This window comes from Muscardinus avellanarius (assembly GCF_963383645.1).
Source record: "Muscardinus avellanarius genome assembly, chromosome: 9".
In the NCBI taxonomy this organism is placed as follows: domain Eukaryota; kingdom Metazoa; phylum Chordata; class Mammalia; order Rodentia; family Gliridae; genus Muscardinus; species Muscardinus avellanarius.
This window is the reverse complement of record NC_137795.1, coordinates 73327731-73347574: the sequence shown is the minus strand read 5'-3', so window position 1 is coordinate 73347574 and position 19844 is coordinate 73327731. Positions and strand designations below refer to the sequence as shown.

Below are 19844 nucleotides of genomic sequence, written 5' to 3'. Positions count from 1 at the left end.
AAAAAAAAAAAGGAAGAAAGAGGGAAGGAAGAAGGAAGGGAAGGAGGGAGGGAGGAAGGGCGAGAGGCTGGTTTTAGCAGTCTATACATTTAAAATGCTCATTCAGAGAACATTTGAGAAAATTATATGAAACTATGAGGAGTCCTGAGTGGGTTTAAAGGTCAGAATTAAACCACTGAAATTTGTTTTATAGCTGAGAGAGCAGGCTATGTTTCAGACCTGTTAGGCACTTGGGGGTGGGGGAAGGGAAACCTGATTTCTGTCACTAGAGAACAGAAAAAAATTAACCTTAACCCACTTACTTTTTTTTGGTATTATACTCAGCTCTTAGCTTAGTGGTATGTATTTAAAAGTCCTTAGAACTTGGCAAGTGAAAAGGCAAAAAGGCCAAATGGAAAATGATACTGAAAATATAAAACAGTGGCGTGAATAATTCAATAATTTATACCTGAACAGAATTTCAAATAAAAGTAAAGATTCAAAATCTTTAAAAATGTAATTGCTAAAGGCATCATATCCTTGTGATGTGCAAAGTGATTAAATTTTAAAAGTATAATATAGGTTTTATTGTGAGACAGCCAACAGTTATTTAATGGCAAAATTTCTTTAACAATTTCTAGCAAAGAAATAATTTCCTCCTCTAAAACATTCATAAAATTGATGACTGGGCACCTAATAGTTGTGAAAAGTGTCTATACCATGTATTAGGATAAAAGCAACATAAAAAAGTGAAGCATCAAAATATTTTATTTCAAATCTATTTTATACCAGATCCAACATGTGCTAGAACCTATTTCTACTTTGTAGGTTTCTGAATTTTCATTTCCTATTTTAATTATTTTTATGAGCAACTTGCTTTAATCTGAATCTGTACCACTTTGACATTTATCAAAGCTGTATAAAAGCCATGCACTGTTTATTTACAATATTGTACTTTGAAGGACTATGTTTAAAGATCACATTAAAATTTCACAAAACTATAACTAATACGGAAAGACATGTGAAACACTAGAGGTTTATAAAAATTGCAGGTACAGAATTTTGTAAAGATTATTTTTTGTTGGTAAGCATTATGCAATCACTAGCTTGAAATAAGACAAGAACATGCAGATGAGTAATATTTCAACAAATTAAAAGCTACAACATTTAGCTAAAAGCCTAAATATTGGGTAGTTAAAATACTGTCATGTAACAATGGGAATTTATAAAAGACAAAAAAATGTTAATTTTTAAAAGTCTTTCATGAATAACAGGTCTCAGTAATTTTCTATAAAACCATTCATAAAGTATGTTTCTCAAATCATGTTCATCACAAAATTTCGTTGTCAGTAAAGCTATGGATCAGAGCTATGACTTTTGAATAATTATTTCTTATATATAGGGAAAGTCTCAGTTTTTCCCTTTGAGGCCCATGGGCTGGGGAAAGAAAAATAAATGAGTAAATTTATATTCAAGTAACAGATCCTGATACAAATGTACCATTGACACAGAATGAAGAGCTAGAATAATTACAAGTCTACATACTTAGAAGTGTAAACTTTAGGTTTGTTCAATTTAAGATCTCCTATCAGGAAATACCTCCTTGAATGTTGGGAAAATATCTTTAATTATCCTGTCTTCTCTAGATGTACCTCCTTCAGCTTTTACTGCTGTGGCTGAAGGACATTTAGATATTCAGACTGGCCCAGCTGGTAAGTTGTGTTCCTCCCACAGTCAACATACTGGTATCTCTCCTGGGATATCTGTTCAGGGTGGCCAAAGTATGTTGTTGTCACAGTAACTCTAAAAATAAAGTAAATGGAGAGAAATGCTCAATAGTTATATTAAATGTTTTTCTATGGTGAAAATACTTTTACTCATAAACATGTATAAAATCTCTCCCTTTCTCTAAAGAGATTATTTGACTAATGATAACAGCACTAGGGACACAGGCTTCTTAGGGGACATTTCTCTGACAGACACAAAAAAATGCAGCTGGGTAGGCCTTATTAAGTATACACAACAAACTTTTTTTTTTATAAAATAGTTATCTTTAGTTAAAAATATAAAATTCATTACAGGCTTAAAAATAATCATACACTTCCTCCATCAAAGAAAATGGGCTAAACAAATGTCAACTAATGGCCAAGATACCAAACCTGTAACCAGTGTTTCATTGACCTGTAATATTACTGGTTTATAAATGTAGACAACATCCAATCTATAAACTAGTAACTTTACTTTTCCTCACTACTGTTAATTACTTACTAGAGTAGCAAAGAACTGGATGCTCAACTCAGCCCTGTCCGGCCCAGTCTCTGCTTTTCTGGGCCCTTCAGGTGCGCACTCTCGCGGCTGAGTGACTATGCGCCTCCCTCTACCGAGCAACTGTTTCCTAAGTGTTAAGGGTGCTGATGTTTACTCAACCACACAGCACTCTTCTAGAGCTTAAAACACAACTGGGATGGCATTGGCAAAGACGTCCTGTATACTGCAAGCCTCTGTGATAAATCTAACATTTTTATAAGAAATATCTTTTTCCAAAAACATTCATACTTACTGCATCATGAGGACTATGTTATGTACTTTGATGGAGATCAGCTTACAGAAATCACTGTGAAAGAAATTAGAATGTGAATAAATACAAGTTGTTACTGAGAAATTTTAAGTTCTTGTATGTTAAAGCTAATATACTACTAAAATATATAATAAAGAAGCATTTATTGATTGGGCCTTTTCTGTGCTCTACATGACTGACTTATTCATGACTTCTTATTCCAAGATATTTATGCACGCATACCACTTCATAGTGTTGTTTTAATGTGCACTATAAATTATTTTACTTTGTTCACCTTTTAAAGATTTAGAAACCAGTTTATTATTTTATTTTGAAATTTTATATCTAGGCTTATATCAAAAGATGATGAAAATTTATAATTATATGTACTTAGGAAGAGGTAATCATTAACAATTTAAAGGTTTCAGAATTTCAAGTCAAAAACAAGGTAATATTCATCAGTTGTAGTTTTAGTCCTCCTATACAAATATAAAGAATATTTTAAACTATGCTATTTACAACATAGTAACTAAAAATAAAAAGTGAAGCCGAGCATGGTGGCATATAACTATAATCTCAATACTTGGCAGGCTGAGACAGGAGGATAGCAAGTTTGAGGCCAGCCTCAGAAACTTAGCAAGACCCTGTTTCAAAATAAAAATAAATAAATAAATAAATAAAAGAGCCAGAGGTAGCAGGTAGTAAAATGGCCCTGGTTTAATTACCCAAACCAAATAAATTATATGTTACATGCTGTATATAGTCCTAATACTGAAAAAATAAAAAGCTAATCTTGTGTGTGGGGGGAGTGGGTACTGGGATGGAACCCAGGGACATTCTCTCCGTGAGCTACACCCCCAGCTCTATTTTTTAAATTTTTTTTTTTTTATTTTTGAAACAGGGTCTCACTGAGTTGCAAAGGGCCTCACTAAGTAGCTGAGGCTGTCTGAGAAATGCAATCCTCCTGTCTCTGCCTTCCAAATGCTGGGATTACAAATGTGCGCCACCACCCCTGGCATAAAAAACTAATTTTATGTGCCTAGGTACTCACAGATAAATGTTACATATGTACAGAAAAACAGGAGAGAAAAAAAGAGATGATGAAAAACCAGAAGGAATATTCTAAAACATGATCTTTTAACAGATAAGACTATAGGAATTAAAAAATAAAAAGGTTCTTTATACTTTATTAATAATAGTTATTAAAATCAGAACTTACAACATATAACTCATTTCCTCTGCTATAACAGTAGGTACTGTATAATCAATCTGAAAGAAAATAAATAAATAAATAAAATCAATAGAGAACAACATCAAGACATCAAATATTTCAATTATACATCAGAACTTCCAACAGAAATCTCTTCTTTGAGGTATTTGATTCTAAGGACACACTTCAACGTAAAGTTTTTGGGGAACCCCTCCCTTCTCTCTCCAAGGCTGAGACCCATGAACTTGTCCGAAGCATCTCATGGCCAGGGCTTACTTGTTTCATGTCAAGTGGACCGATACTGGTTATGTTGTTTAAGCGGGCCTTCCCAATCACGGTTTTTGAAAACTGGACTTGAGCAGTGATGTTTTCAACTTCAACAGAATAATAGTTATTGTTTGTTATATTTAGTGTGCTCTGCAGAAGAAAGGAGGCAGACAGTGTACATGTTATCTGATAATAAACATCCCAATAGTATTCAAGTTAATAAAAATGACAAGAGGAAAAGTATTTATAAGAAGGTCAAGAACATTAAATGAACTAATTATTTGGATTTACACATGAGTACTATTACCGATAATAACACACAATTTAAAATTTAAAAGAAAGAAAGTGTGTAGTACAGGAATATGGTACAATGGATGTTTTAAAAATGTATCTGCGGTCTTAGCAAACCCTCAATAAAAATATCTAAAAATTTCATCTGACTTTTTTACTAATTCTTAATATAAACATCTCTCCGATAACATTAGCATTTCATATTGTGTTAAATACAAAGATGACCATTTAAGATGATAAACAGTACTTACACTTTTTTTGTTAAAAGGAAATTTATATTTTAACTTTAATACTGGTAGAGATTTATACCAGCTCATTAGACTCAAGCATGGCTGGTTGGTCAGAAATGTGGTTCCATCTTTCCTATCCTAATAGCTGGGGTCAGTTTCAGCATTTCTAATTCACAGACATGATCTCAAATTACTTTAGAAAACAGTCAATAAAAATAAATAAGATATCAAAACAAAATGTAATAAATAAAAAATTTCTAAAAGTCATAAAAAGATACCATAAACAAAGTAAATGGATACCAAATAATAAATATAGAAAAACAATTTTTAAGGTAAATAGCAATAGTTATTAACATTTACTATACAAAGACCCCTTATAATTTGAAAAAAAATAGATCAAATAGAAAACAAAAAATCTCCACAAAAGATATGCATTTGGTCTGTTAAATAAAAAAGTACAAATCTAAATGCTCAAAAAACATTGTAAATTTCTCAACTCATCTACAGTCAGGAAAAGTTGGATTTTAAGTAAAAATCAAATATTGTTTTATAACCCTCAAGTTAGTAAAATTTATAGAAAGTGACAAATTCTATTCCTAACAGGATATGGTCAAAAGTATATTTTTTACATTATTAAAAAAGTCAAAAGTTATAGCTTTTGTGATAATTTAGCAATATCCAATAAAATAAAAATTATGTATATCCTTTGACCAAGAAATTCTACTTCTGAGCACCTATTTTACAGAATAGCATATTAAGGACAGTGTTCTTAAAAATAAAATTTAAAAGTCCCCAAAAGAGCCAGGCGTGGTGGTGCACACTTGTAATCATAGCATTTGGGAGGCTGAGACAGGAGGATCACGGTTCATGGACAGCTTCAGCTAACTACTTAGTGAGGCCCTTTGCAACTCAGTGAGACCTTGTTTCAAAATAAAGAATAAAATAATAGGGCTGGGGGTGTAGCTCAGAGGTAGAATGACCCTGCGTTCCATCCCCAGTGCCACAAAAAAAAGCACCCAAAATAAAAACCTAAAAAGACTCTGAAAATAAATGTCCAGAAAAGAATGACTAAATAAATATTAAATCCTTATGAGGAAATATATATAGTATTAAAAATAGGATTACCTCTAAGCCAGATAATTATAAATTATTTCCATAACATATTAATAACTTAGAAAACCAATATGTACAATGTACTATTATTAAAAATTGATTTTTAAAAACAGAACATGTGACTAAATATAGAATATGAATATGGACAAAGGTATAGATGCAATATAGGATAAGTGAAAAAGATAAAAATCTTAGCAAAAATGGGTTAAAAAGTCATATGATTAAATTTACACATTCATTTAAATTAGTGGTTATAAACACAAAATTTGTTAATTACATGATATGGCACATGATATGGCTTTATCTAAATACAACATATATTTTATTTGTCATGTTAATTTCCTTTCTAGACCACAATAGGAAAGGGGTTGCTAACTTGAGGTCAATCTTCCGATGCAGGCTAAGGAAAGGGATTTAGGAGAACACTGGAACTCTCTCTATATGCAAAATAATGCTGTCATATGTCTTTTTATTTTGAAGTATCAATAATTTTCATTAGAATATTAAAGAAAATAATGTTACAAAACAGGTTGAGACTAAAAGTACTTATATGAGGATTAGGAAAAGATACATTCAGAGAAGAAAACACACAGATAAATATTAAAAAAGCAAAATAAAAACATGGGAGGAGTGGAATTTAGTACTATTGGACAGACTTTTGTTGCTGAAAGCAGTGAGAACCCATTAATTTATAAGTCAAGAAGATACCACAATCATCAGCGTTAAAATAATGATTTATCATCAACAGCCTTAAACCACCTATGATCTTGAATTGGCAAATTTATGTTCAGAAATTTATGCTAAAGAAATCACCTAAGATAGAAAAAAATTTAAACACAAGTATTTCTTTGAATAAATATTCGTAATAATGAAACTAAACTATCCTTGAAGAAAAGGGTAGAGTACTGTAAATGTCATATAAAGGCCCATGTGACTATTTAAAATGGGGCGTGTAGTATGATCTCAGTTAAAATGTACACGGGTGTGCATCCTTTATGTGTATATATACATGTAAATATATAAGAATGTTTGATTACAATTATAAATTTAAATGTGTGAATGTATGCATTGTTAGCACATACATGTAAATGTTAACAGTTAAGTCTACATGGTAGGAGTGAAAATCTTTACATGTCACAAGTGTTTTTAGTGCCTTAATAATGACAATTAAATATTTTCATAAGCATAAAGAAAATATTACTGTGATAGGATGATAAGCACTATTCGGTTTCAACCAGGGTGCCAGGCTCATAAATACCACAGTCCTTGTTATTTCCTAAATGCTAGGCTACAGTCTTCGCCTTTTATCTCTGCTTCCTGAAGCAGCTTTGGAAAAGCTATGTTGCTTGCTAAAGCAATGAAAGTGGAAGGCAAAAGACGTTTGTTATAATGTTGGGCCACTTTAGGCCTCAGAACCAGGCTTCAGAAAGTAAACTTCCTCTCTGACCTTCTCCTGCCTTTCTTCACCTGCCCCTTTTTCTCCTCAGGGAAGACCACCAAAACTAGAATTTCTTTCCCCAAGGTGGATCATAAATGCTAAAAATATACTCTAACATCCTTCTGCCTTTTTGCCTTGGAGCAGGCCATAAAGCAATCTCTGACCCACCTAGTCTGGTGGGAGATCCTAAGAGCCCAGTTGGGCAGGGGCCTGCCCCACCTGGGAGGAAGGAATGCTGCCCAGGAGGCCAAGAGAATCTGAGCAGCGGGCCTTGCTGGGTTCTCCACTTCACTCCCTTTTTGTCTAATCACAGTTGTCCATCCTTCACTCATGTTTATGCAATGAAGTCTCCTTAAATGCCCAGAAGGACAGGGCTCAGGCACTCTTGCACAGAGGAACACACGGAAACTCACGGAAAGGCACCCAAGAACTCATCCTTGTGCCCGGAGGGTGGTGAACCCCACGCCCGAGGACTGAAGCTCCTGCTCTCTGCACCCTCTCAGACCTCCCCTGCATAGCTCCTCATATAGCCATTGACTTGTGTGCTTTAAAGAATCCTTTATAATGAAACAATAAACATGAGTTCTGTGAGCTGCTCCAGCAATTTAACAGAACCTGAGGAGGGGGTCAGGGGAATCCCAGCTCAGAGTCAGCCTCAGAAGCTGTGCAAGCCAGGACTCCAGACTGGTAGCTGAAGTGGGGGTGGGATGGCAGGACTGGACCTGGGTGCAGTGAGAGCTGAGGCCACTGCCAGTGGAGCCGGAACTGAGTCCACCTAAAGGACGCCCAGCTGCTATCCGTCAGCACTGGCTGCTTGCTGCTGGGGAAAAGCCCCAGGCATCTGGGATCACAGACGCCATCTATGCTATCTGTACAGTAGGAGAAACCATAATTTTTCCCCTTACATCCTCAGTTACTATTAAAATAAAACTAGTATTGATATATTCTGTTTAAGAAATAAAGGCATTACAATTATGTTTTTCAAAATACTGCAAAAGAACCTGTCAACCTATCTATAACCCTGCTAGTCTCTCACTTTAATACTCTCTATGAAGTCTAACGATCATCAAAACAGTAATCCTATTTTTTACTTAATGTTCAGTTTTTCTTATTATGAGGTAGTATTCCAAACTGTGTGAATTCCTACTTAACTATTTAAAATAATGAGCTGGGTATGGTGGCACACGCTTGTAATCCCCGTGCTTGGGAGGCAGAGACAGGAGGATCACGCAGGTTTGAAGCCAGTCTTGCTGGCTTAAGAGACCCTGTTTCCAAATAAAAATATAAAAATAGGTCTGGGAGTGTAGCCCAGAGGTAGAAGGGTTTCCAGGAACCCCATTACCACCAAATAATAATAATAATAATAATAATAATAATAATAATAATAATATTCACATTTAAATTTATTACCTGGTATTTGAGAGGAATTGTCACATGGCTTCTTATTATTTATTATTACACATTTAAAGTACTTGATACTAAATCAGACTTTGAGATGGACCCAAAAAACCTGGCCACTGTTTTAAATTTTGGACAGAAAGGAAAATATCTTCCTTGTTCCAAAGGGCTGTTAACGTGGGAAAATGCTCAAAAATAATTTCCTTGTCGTACAAAATGTCTTACATTTAACATTGTGTTATGATGTTTTATTTACATATATTTTTCCATAGATGTAGTTGTTTTAAGCACTTAGATTATCAGCTTTTGACAGCAAGCAATGAGGACAAAGGGATTCATGGGAGTGCTTTTTCCTGTAACTAGGCAGCCATTACGCTTATAACATATCATTTTCCTTTACTCTCTGCTCTGTCCTTTCAAAATTCCCTCTTGGACCACTATCACACTATCAGAATCATCCCTACCTCAAGCTTAACCACACCACCTATGTCCACTGTCAGGCTGCCAAACCCATCATCACCACTGACACTCCTGAAGACATGCATGACTGTGAATGGCATCACATACACACCCTTCTAATGCAGCAGTTAGCAAGCCATGCTTCTTTTAAACAAATGTTACTGTGTAAGACACAGAAGACCTTTTCTGAGGTTTCCATCTGTTGTTTTTTAGGAGTTGGGAGGCTGCATGGTCCTTCTAAAACATACTGTCCTAGGAAACAGAACATTTTCACACATACTAATTTGCAACAGAGAATTCAGTCATTTGTATCTCATCTTTAAACAGAATAAAGAAATGGTCTGTTAAAGATAGCAAAAACTGCATTTTACAAAATGCAAGGAAAAGATAATGCTACATTTATAATGTCTATTGGATCAACTATGTTAACACCTTGTTTGGAGCTATTCTGAGTCAAATGCTTTAAAGTAAATTGACTTTTATAACTTTTTTCTTTGCCAGAAACTCCTTGGTTTATTCTACCCTTCCACAGACATCTTCAAATGTTAAATGATTCTATATACACAGAAATGTCAGTATTTATTATGTCACTTTCAGCAAAACTAGAAATGATGGAGAAGAGTCACAGACATCAGCAAACAAACCAGCCAGTGTCAACATTTAGCCCATATTCTCTCAGCTGGACTGAGGAGCTGCTTACCAGAATAAAGGAAAAAGTGGCATGTTTTCCACATAAATGCGTACTTACTGTGATATTTAAATATATTGTTCGCTTTTGCTCATCGTAACTGACATATGCTGATTTGACACCAATGTATTTCACATCGATAGAGCGAGGGAAAAGGAAAAACACAGCCAATCCAGAAAGGAGCAGGCAGACAAACACAGATGCCATCACATACAGCTTTCTGAAAAGGAAAAGAGAGACGTTATGTGCATCAAGAATTACATAATCTAACATTTAGAGAATATATTTCCATTTGAATTTTTCTACCACAAAGCATTCCAGAAAAAAAAAAAAAACGTATAATTTTACCAATTTTTCACATTCTAAAAGAATTGGGTAAGGATGGGTCTGAGTCCATTAAGTGTTAAAATGTTCTCCTTAGGAGGTGAATCCACCTTTTGGAAGAGTGGGATTTTAGGTTCAGAATACAACATTTAATGAAGTGATTCACCAGATAGGCCTTATATTAGAATCAAGCTAAGAGCTTGATACATACACATTTCAAGACTTCCTTCCACATTCACTTAAGCAGACTTTTCACATGTTGAGTTTCACCAACAGGAAGTGACAGCTGAACAGAACCACCTTGAAGAACCACCATGACAACTACATGCCCCATCAGTTTCACTATGATCAGACTTGCTGTGTCTCCTCATTCCAAAGTATTTACGGACTGTTTAAAAATAAAGTGTTTTCTTTGATAAATTTAACTTTGAAGATGTTGTTATATTGCCTTTGTAATAAAAATCAATTAGAAAGATAATAGTATGCAGTGTAAGAAAAAAAAAAAACCTATGTGCCATTTATGGGAGGGTGAGAAGGTTTCTGGCTAAAGCAAGAAAGCTTGGTGGACAAATTCTAAAAGCTCTCCAACACTTTTATTTTTTTAATCCTTCTAACTGTTTGGAAACGCTTCTCCCAGTTTCCTTTCCAATGACCATAAAAGAAATCTTTATTTTGCAAGGCTACTCTCATGACCAGCTTCACATTTTCCAATCTTCATAATATAGAGAGCGCTCTGCTGAAAGCCTGTTCTATTCTAAGCCATACATGTCGCCTTTTTCATCTTTCTTTTTAGTCTATCATACTAAGAAACTTCGTTTTGTATTTTCCTTTACTCTCTCCTCCTCATCAAATGTCTAGGCTTTGATGAAGCTCATCTTTGTAGGCATCACAAGAGCTACTAAAGAGCCTCCTGATGATGGCTTCTAAATTATCTGAGTATTTTAAGTTGCCTAGGCTGAAAAAGAGAGGGCCAAACAATTCATTAAAAAAAGAAAACAAGTAAACAAAAGTTGTTAGACATTTCTACTAAGCCTATGTTACAGTACTGAGCAAACAAAGCCAATTCTTGCTCCGTTCTTACCCAAGGAGGGTAATGCTAACAGCTGGGGTAGTAGTAAGTACTTTCAACCTGTGTTTATGGTACTTACAATACACACAAACACCTAAAAAGAATTTAAGGTCAATGCCGTAAGACATATGAACTTGTTGAAATTTCCATACTTAACAGTGTGATTTTAATTGCTTATGGATGGAAAAAAATACATCTCAGGGCCTGTACATCAGACTTAGCTACAAGTAAATGAATGTGTTCTGAATTACTTTGCTAACCCAGCTTTAGTCATAGCAACTACCTGAAAAGATAATAAAAAATGTGGCTAGTTCAGTAACAAGGTACATAGTTCTTTTCTTTTTTCTTTTGTGGTACTGGGGGTTGAATACAGGAGTGTTCTACCTCTGAACTACACCCCCAAACTATTTTATTTTTTTGGTCTAAAACAGGGTCTTCCTAAGATGCTTTCTTTCACTTTAAAATCTATATGTTATATGATATGGATTAAATGACATAGCTAAAGTATATAGAAACAGCAACTAATAAGTATAATTTTCTAACTGTCCCATCATATCTCCTACTTATAAACAAAGACCCAGAGTTGTTCCTAAAATAATATGATTTTACTGTGAACTGAGGGAAAATATCTCTAGTCTTGTGTGAGCTCTGTAGATTCTTCCCTCTGCCTGTCCTGGGCGGTCTCCGCAGCCTCAGCTCCCTGGGCACACACAATGCAGAGCGTGCAGGCTGAGAGCACTTGCTCTACAGCTCTGTCTCCCAGTCTTCTGCTATGCTAGCCCCGTAGTTCTGGCTTCCTGAACTCCCAGCTCCGCCTCCTCACCCCAGAGAGACTCGCAGCTCGGTTGGCTTCCTTCCCTGCGTTGCACTCTGCAACTTGTCTCTAAGAATAAACTGGTATAAGGGTAGGGCTTTCTCATGTTTTCCCCTTTTCAGGGATAACTGTCCTGTGCTGCCTGACATCCACTTTCTGAAAATACTATTTCATTTATTTGTCCACTTTCTTTGTTATTCAGATGGAAGAGTAAATTCAGTCTGCTATTTTATCTTCATCAGATGTAGAAAAATTCAATTTATTTTTGTATCTCTTGCCTTTTGGCTGAAAACTCTTGTTCTCTAATGGCATTTACATATTTATTTACTTTATGTATAAAAAATTGAAAATTATATCAATAATACTCCTGACAATGCAACTATTGAATACGGTTTAAAACTTGTTGTAGTTCTCTACTGTTTAAAACATATCTCGGTAGACACTGACAATCAAAATACAATTTCAAGTCACCTTAAAATAATCTTTCCAACGTGACATAGTTAGAATTATTTCCTTTTGTTTTAAATTTAGAAGTTACTTTAACGTTTAATCTTAATATCTATACATACACACACATTTACTTACTTACTTATTCCCTCTTCTAAGTTTCCTCCCAAATTCTGAGAGTTTGGGAGTTACTAGTTTGGGGTTTATCATTCTAATTTTTTGCACACACGCATGTGTGTGTTTGAGTGTGTGTGTTTTCAAATAAAAACGTACACTGTATTAACATACAGTTCTTCCTCATTCCATTTTACCACTGTGTACAGGTAGTATAACTTAGTCTACTAGTCCTCTATTAGTAGTTACTCCCATTGTTTCTACATATTTACTATTACACATCAGAAGAGTGAGTAATTTGAACAAATGTCATTTACTATACTTGACCATTCTTCTTTGAATAGATTTTTCAAAGTAGAATTCCTGAGCCAACAAGTAAATGCATTTGTAATTTTACTAGATAATGACAAATTCCCATTCACTAGTGAGGCATAAGTATGTTTGTTTTCACTCAGTATTGCCAACAAAATATGTGGACAATATTTTGGGCTTTTGCCAACCTGATACACCGGAATGTTATCTCTGTAGTTTATATTTCAATTTATTTTATGCGCAAGACTGAGCCTCTTTTCATATGATTAAAGGCCATTTGCATTTATTTCTTATGAATTAGCTATTCATAGCTTCTATTCTTTTTGCTATTGGTAACTGGCCATTTTCTTCGCAAATTTTAAGCTCTGTAGGGAAAGGATATTGGCTTCGTGTCAGTGACATTATTTGGAAACCATTACTTCTCAATTTGCCATTTGTGTTTTGACTTCAATTAGTTTTCTTTTCAACCTGTAAAAGTTTACCTATCTAAGCTATAGCAAATGTATTTATCTTTTCTGCTCTCATCTCTTCTGGATTCTAAATCATAGTTAGAAAAGTTCTGCCACTCTCAAGTTATAAAGGTTTAGCCTTTTTTATTTTGATAATACTATATATTTGATAATAAAGAGATGGACTATTTATAAAATCCTTGGTTCACTTTATTTCTATGATCACTAAATGTTACTCTACAACTTATTTATTTGAAGCACTGTGGTTAGAAGTAATGTGTCAATGTGATTTTTATAAGTTAACTGATCCTTTTGCCTGAATGTTCAAGGAGTTTTTCTCTTTTTAAATCTTCAACTTCTAGAAATTTCACTAGATTGAGTTCTTTGCAGGATCTTTTTCATATGTAAGGTCACATCTTCATTTACTTCAAGGATGTTTTCTTGAATTAAAGGGTTAATATTTGTTCTTTTTTACTCTTCAGATTGTCCTTTTCTTCTATATTTTTCTCAATTTTTTTTCATCACTATGTCTGTGAGCATATTTTTATTGTTCCTCTTTCCCTTACTAGTTGACTTTCCAGGCTGTATCCGCTTGCACTGTGTTCTTTCAGTTTTGTAGGAAAAAGTTTTTTCTAACTCTTTTAAGGGTTTGTAGACTCTCTTCAAATCCTCCCACTTCTTGTCTCTTTCCTGAGCTTTTCAATTTCTAATAAAGCTTCTATAGTTTCCTTAATTTTCTTAGTACATTTTATATTGTTTTCATCTTTTTTTCTTATGCTTTTACCATCTTCCATTATTTTACTGAGTTTCATTCCTATTGCTCAACATAAAGAGATTTGTACTTTTAAAAAAAGTATTTATTGAGTGATGGCAATGAATCAGGGTTGGTTTCCTAGTTTTACTGCTCAAGGGCTTCATTATACATGAAAACGGATAGCTTCTATCAATATTTACCTCCACAGTTTGAAATTTACTCCCTAGGACCTGAAGTTTTTCATTTGTAGTACCTGCTCGGCACATATTGGTTCTTACCTGAAATCCTTTTTTTCCCCTTAGGATGTGTGTCTGTCCTCTCATAAGAGTTTTTCTTGTTGTTGTTGAGGTTTTCGAGAATTTTTTTCTATCTTTTCAAGGCCTCTATAGCCAAGCTAGAGGATGCAGTCTTCTCACTTTAACAAGTTATTTGTAGGGAGCACTCTGCATGGAGTCCTCTTCTTTGAGGGAATATTTGCTTGGTGCTTCAGAGCTCTTAGGAAATCAGTTTTTTGTTTTTTTTTTAAATTTCTATGCAGCTGCTAGGCATGTCTGGGTCTCTGCTGTCCTCATGGTTTGAATACTCATTTTTATTCTGGGATTTGTGGGAATACCTCATCAACCATTTTTAACAAAAATGGTATATATGTTTCCCTACTGTTATTCTTGATCTATTTTAGTAAACAGATTTGAAAAGATGCAAATACCATGCTACTTTTAGGATCTAAAATAAAAGGATCTAAAATCCTTTTATGTGTAATGACACGAAACACATGATGGTTAAACTTAACAATTTAGTAAAGTTGTTAACAATTTTCCTTTCAATAGTTGTAGCTGGAGTAATTATTTTTTTCAGAAGTTGAAAAGAAAAAACAATATTAAAAAATAAAACAGAAAACATTGCCATTTTCTTATAACCACTTACGTTCTTCTTGGCCTTAATCTCTGATCACTATATGGAATCAATGCCACCAGCTGGTTTTCTTGACCTAAGAGTAAAAGTAGGTTTAGAAATGTATTAACATGATTGATTAAAAATATAATGGTGTCCCATCATAATCTTGTTTGGGAAGACCAAAATACCATCCAGCCAATAGGCTCTTATCTCATTCCTTCAGTAAACTATTCTCCAAGTCTTCAAAAACTATGCAGCGGAAGTTGAGTTCTAGAGAAGATATGATGTATTTTTCATACCCATATTTCTGGCTAATAAAAAATAGTATAACAAGGGCTCCATTACTTTTCTATTTATCCATTGAAAAAAATTTAAAAAGACTCAGCTATCAGAATATTAGAATTTACCAGGCCTTCCTTCAATTCTGTTGTTTTCCATTGAAGACTCACATTTTGTGGTCTGGATGACAGCAAATGAAATATATTGCTGCTACCTTCCTTTCTACAAACTTCTTTGCAGCAGAAGTTATTATACTATCCCCCTGAATTCTAAATCCCAAGCTTTAAGAGCTAACTGGTTTTATCACTAATCTCAAGTAGTCCCCAGTGATGCCTGTGATCATACTGTATTTCCCTAACTCATACTGTCAATCCAAGTCTCCAAGACCATAATTTCATAACTTCGACTCTCTTTGAACCTCCAGCATCTTATCCTGTATCCTCATTCTTGGTTCATGATGTGTAAACAGAAAAGGTCTTCTAGAAGTCCATACTACCAAATAACAAAATGAAAAAATAAAAATCAAGCTCCTGATTGCTCTCTTGATCTCTGATTGCCAAATTTTCTGTTCTCTATCTTAATAAACTGCTACTCCAGTCTCAGTTAAAAACAAAGACACACCAAAATCTTTATTCATCATTGATTTCTTGCATTTTAATCTATATCCAAGCTGCCAAAAAAAAAAAAGCCCTTGGTCATACTCAAAAATATGTAAATGAAGGACTTCCGGGAAGATGGCGACCAAGAAAAGAGGGGCTTAAGAGCCCCGCTAACAACTAATCTCCATTACAACAAAATCAGCGCCTTTCATAGCCAGAAAACACCATCACCAGAAAAACAAAAAAATCACCAGGCTCCAGAGAGAAAGCGGACTGAGAACAGAGCTCAGAGCCACTGAGGAGATACACCGGCCTCACGCCCGAGGCCACGGCAGCAGCGCCATACTGCCGGCAGCAGCAGCGACTTCACCGGACGGCTACAGCAAGCCGAGGTGAGCCGCTGCGGAACAGCCAGGCGGGATTTCTTGCCGCAGGTAAAATCTAAAGCTCCCAGTGGCTGAGCTCAGCACACGCTGGAGGGATTCAGAGTGGAAATCAAAACCAAGAAGAAATACGCCAGCCTCACAGCCGAGGGTGTAGCAGCGGCTCCATATTGCCACCGGCGGCAGCAGCAGAGAATTCACCGAATCCAGTACAGCTACATCTGCGTACTCAAGAACAGTGAGTCAAATTGCGGGCCACAGAGGAGAAATCCCAGTACTGTACTCCCTGGGACTTGACCCAGTGGGGGAGGGGCGGTGGCAGAGATATCACACCATAGGAGAAAGTGCAACTTGGCACCCCCCAAAGTCTAAAGCAGCCTCTATCGACTCTCTGGGTCGGAGACTCTGTGATACAACACAGTAAAGGAGTAGTGGGGTCTGTGATACTATAGACTCGAGATCCAGAACACCTTAAGTGAAGTCATAGTGACCCAAGGGAAGAACCCAGAGAAGGCACAAACTTCCTAAATCATGGGAAAGAGGAATAATACTGGAGCAATGAATGCCCACAACCCCACAACATCAGAACCCGATAAAACTGAAAATCAGAGATTTCTAGAAGATCAAATCAGGAAAATAACTGTAGAAATAATAGAGGTGTTTCGAAAAGAACTCAGAGAGAGCCAAAAAGAGATAAAGGATGCAATTAATGAAGTAAAGGCCTCAATTCAAAGCACAAACAACCGATTAGACCACATGGAGAACAGAATCTCACTCTTAGAAGATGATCATTCCAAAAATGAACGCATAGTTTCTAATCTAGGAAAAAATATCCGACAGCAGGAATCTGATATTGAAGAAATATTGGCCCATTTTAAGAGAGCTAACCTAAGAATAATTGGAATAGAGGAGGGAAAAGAAAGTGAAACCAAAGGGATCAACAATCTCTTCAAGGAAGTAATAGCAGAAAATTTTCCAAACATAGAGCAAGAGGTTGATACACAGGTCCAGGAAACTTATAGAACTCCCTTTAGACAGGATCGGAGAAGAGGATCCCCACGCCACATAATTGTCAAAATGACCAATGTGGAAGCCAAACAGAGAATCTTAAAGGCAACAAAAACAAAGGGCCAAGTGACATTCAGAGGCAAACCAATTAGAATCACTCCAGACTTCCCAAACCAAGTCATGAGAGCCAGAAGGGCTTGGAGTAACATATTCCAAACTCTGAAAGAAAACAACTTCCAGCCAAAAATTTCCTACCCAGCAAAACTTTCTATCAAATTAGATGGAGAAATAAGAAGCTTCCATGACAAACAGAAACTGAAGGAATTTATGTCTTCAAAACCAGCACTAGAGAAAATACTCAAAGAGATTAACTACAAAGAAGAAATAGGTAACACACACCAGAACCAGAGAAACAAGAGTTTCCATCCAACAGACAACTAAGACTGGTTATCTGTGGAGATTCATTATTTATGTTAGTCTTTTACCTATCTCTAAATGGTATTGCCTTTATTGTTGTTAATTTTTAGGATTTCTAGTTGGAATATTAATATACCTTCAGATATAGCATTTGGAAATATTTTCTCCCATTCTATTAGTAACTGTTAACTCTGTTTACATTGTCTTTGGATATACAATATTTTTTTTTATTTTTTAGGGAGTTTGTATACTCTTCTGTTGCCTGTGCCATTGAAATCATATCCAAGAAATGACTGCCAATTTCAATGTTGTGAGGTTTAATGACCCAGATTTTCTCCTAAAAGTTTATAGTCTTAAGATTTATATTTAGGTCTTTTATCTATTTTGAGTTAATATTTGTATATGGGATTAGGTAAGGGTCCAACTTTATTCTTTTCCATGTAATTATTATGTTTCAACAATATTTAGTTAAAAGATTATTATTTCCACCACCAAATGATCGTGGAAACCTTGTCAAAAATAACTTGACAATATAGGGAAGAATTTAGCTCTAGGCTTTTATTTAACTCCAATGGTTTATATATCTGCCTTTATAATAGTACTACACTGTTTCAATTATTGTAGCTTTATATGGTTTGAAATCAGAAAATATATATCTTCTAGCTTTGTTCTTTTTCAAGATCGTTTTGGGTATCTAGAGTCCATATTCCATATTAGGATAGATTTTTTTTCTGAAAAATAAATATATAAATATATGATAGTTTCACCTAAAAAAATAGGAAAAAAAATATTCTCTGGTAAGAAAGAAAGTAAAAAGAAATATTGAAATGTTATCTTTAAGTCATCAAAAGCTTGGTATCAGACAAATGAAACTGTTATGTGAGATTATCATTTTTAATTTTGGATAAATTGCTATAATAATAGATGTCAACCACTAAGCCAAGCATGGGAGGGAGGGAATGGGGAGAGAATGGGGTGGGGATCGGGTGGGGGCTGACTGGGCATTGTGTGCATATATGTCTACAAAAGTTTGTATCCCACTATGATGTATGAATACAGTGCACCAATAAAAAAAAATAATTGTACATTTTTTCAATGCCAAAAAAAAATTATGTAAATGGGATGGTTAAAACAGTTTCCATTCCCATACTCTGGGCATTAATATCTTCTATAATAATTATTTTATTCTCATATAGATGCTACCCACAAAGATAAAATCATCACATTCAACAGCCAATGCCAATGTGAACTTCCCCATCTCTAGACCAAAGCATTTCTCAGACTCTGGTGTTGGTTATACTGTTACTTTGTTTTTCCTTCAGGGTTTCTCCAGAGTCACACATCACCATGTACCAGGCAACACAAGGTGCTTTTATTTTTTTTTGTATTTATTAACTAACATAGCCTACAAACAGCATACAGGCGATTATTTCCTTCTAACTTCCACTATTATTTATCACAAACTAAGTTGTTTTTTTCCTAGTTGGCTCGTGTTCATAGACTATGGAGTTCCTTTTAGAAAACTAATTAGGAATGAGCAACTTATTATTCTTTAGACAATGAATTACAACCGTCAGATTACCAAATTTCTTAAATTGCTTCTAAGAGCCAATATAGCAAAGTGACTATAATATCACCCCTAAAGATGTCAAATATAACTTAATTTTTTTCAAATGGCAGTGCATATTGGCTATAACATAGCAGGTAAGAAAGAAAAACTACTTGACTCAGTGAAGTCATTTTCATTACTTCTTTAGGAACCTTAATTAATGTTTATATTTTGTTTTTTTGTGTGTATCCTTTTGACTGAAAAAAAAAACTGATAGGAAATTTTAAGTTTAATTCTATGAGCTTTTACAAATAGAGCAGCTTCACTTTTATATTTGAGCAAACGCCTGGAATCATTCTTTAAAGGAAAAACAATGTGGTAACACATACCCCTTGGAATTCTTCCTGTTCCTTGACAAGTGGGGCAGGTGACACTATCTCTCCCTGTAAATTCCACATATGGGAACTGAGAGACATCTCCATTTCTTCCATCCTCATTATGGACTTCATTATTTACCAATCCATTCCTCATGTTTTCATTTGATGTAACTCCATCATAAGCGTCTTCTTTATTTGAATGCAAAGGCAAATGAGAAAGAGATTTTCCCATTTCTAATTAAAAAAATAAAAATAAAGTTAAATTCAGGGGAGAAAAGTACACTTAATTTCATCAATCCACCAAATTAGGTTTTGTGCATCTACAAAATGTGTAACATCTAAACCCCACTATGATATATAATTATAATGCACCAATAAACTGTTTTTAAGTACAAACTAGGGGCTATTTGGACTTTAAATTTAGA

The 19844-nt window shown here is 34.8% G+C and overlaps 1 protein-coding gene across 1 annotated transcript; it reads right to left on the bottom strand.

Annotated features, from left to right (window-relative positions):
- Nucleotides 1-1643: 1643 nt before the first annotated feature.
- TMEM106B (transmembrane protein 106B) lies at nucleotides 1644-19651 on the bottom strand (the record flags this gene model as incomplete). Its single annotated transcript, XM_080701893.1, has 7 exons — nucleotides 1644-1782; nucleotides 2540-2593; nucleotides 3756-3805; nucleotides 4023-4163; nucleotides 9691-9850; nucleotides 14838-14901; nucleotides 19432-19651. 7 exons carry the CDS (start codon nucleotides 19649-19651, stop codon nucleotides 1644-1646), a joined length of 828 nt encoding a protein of 275 aa, XP_080558019.1.
- Nucleotides 19652-19844: the final 193 nt, after the last annotated feature.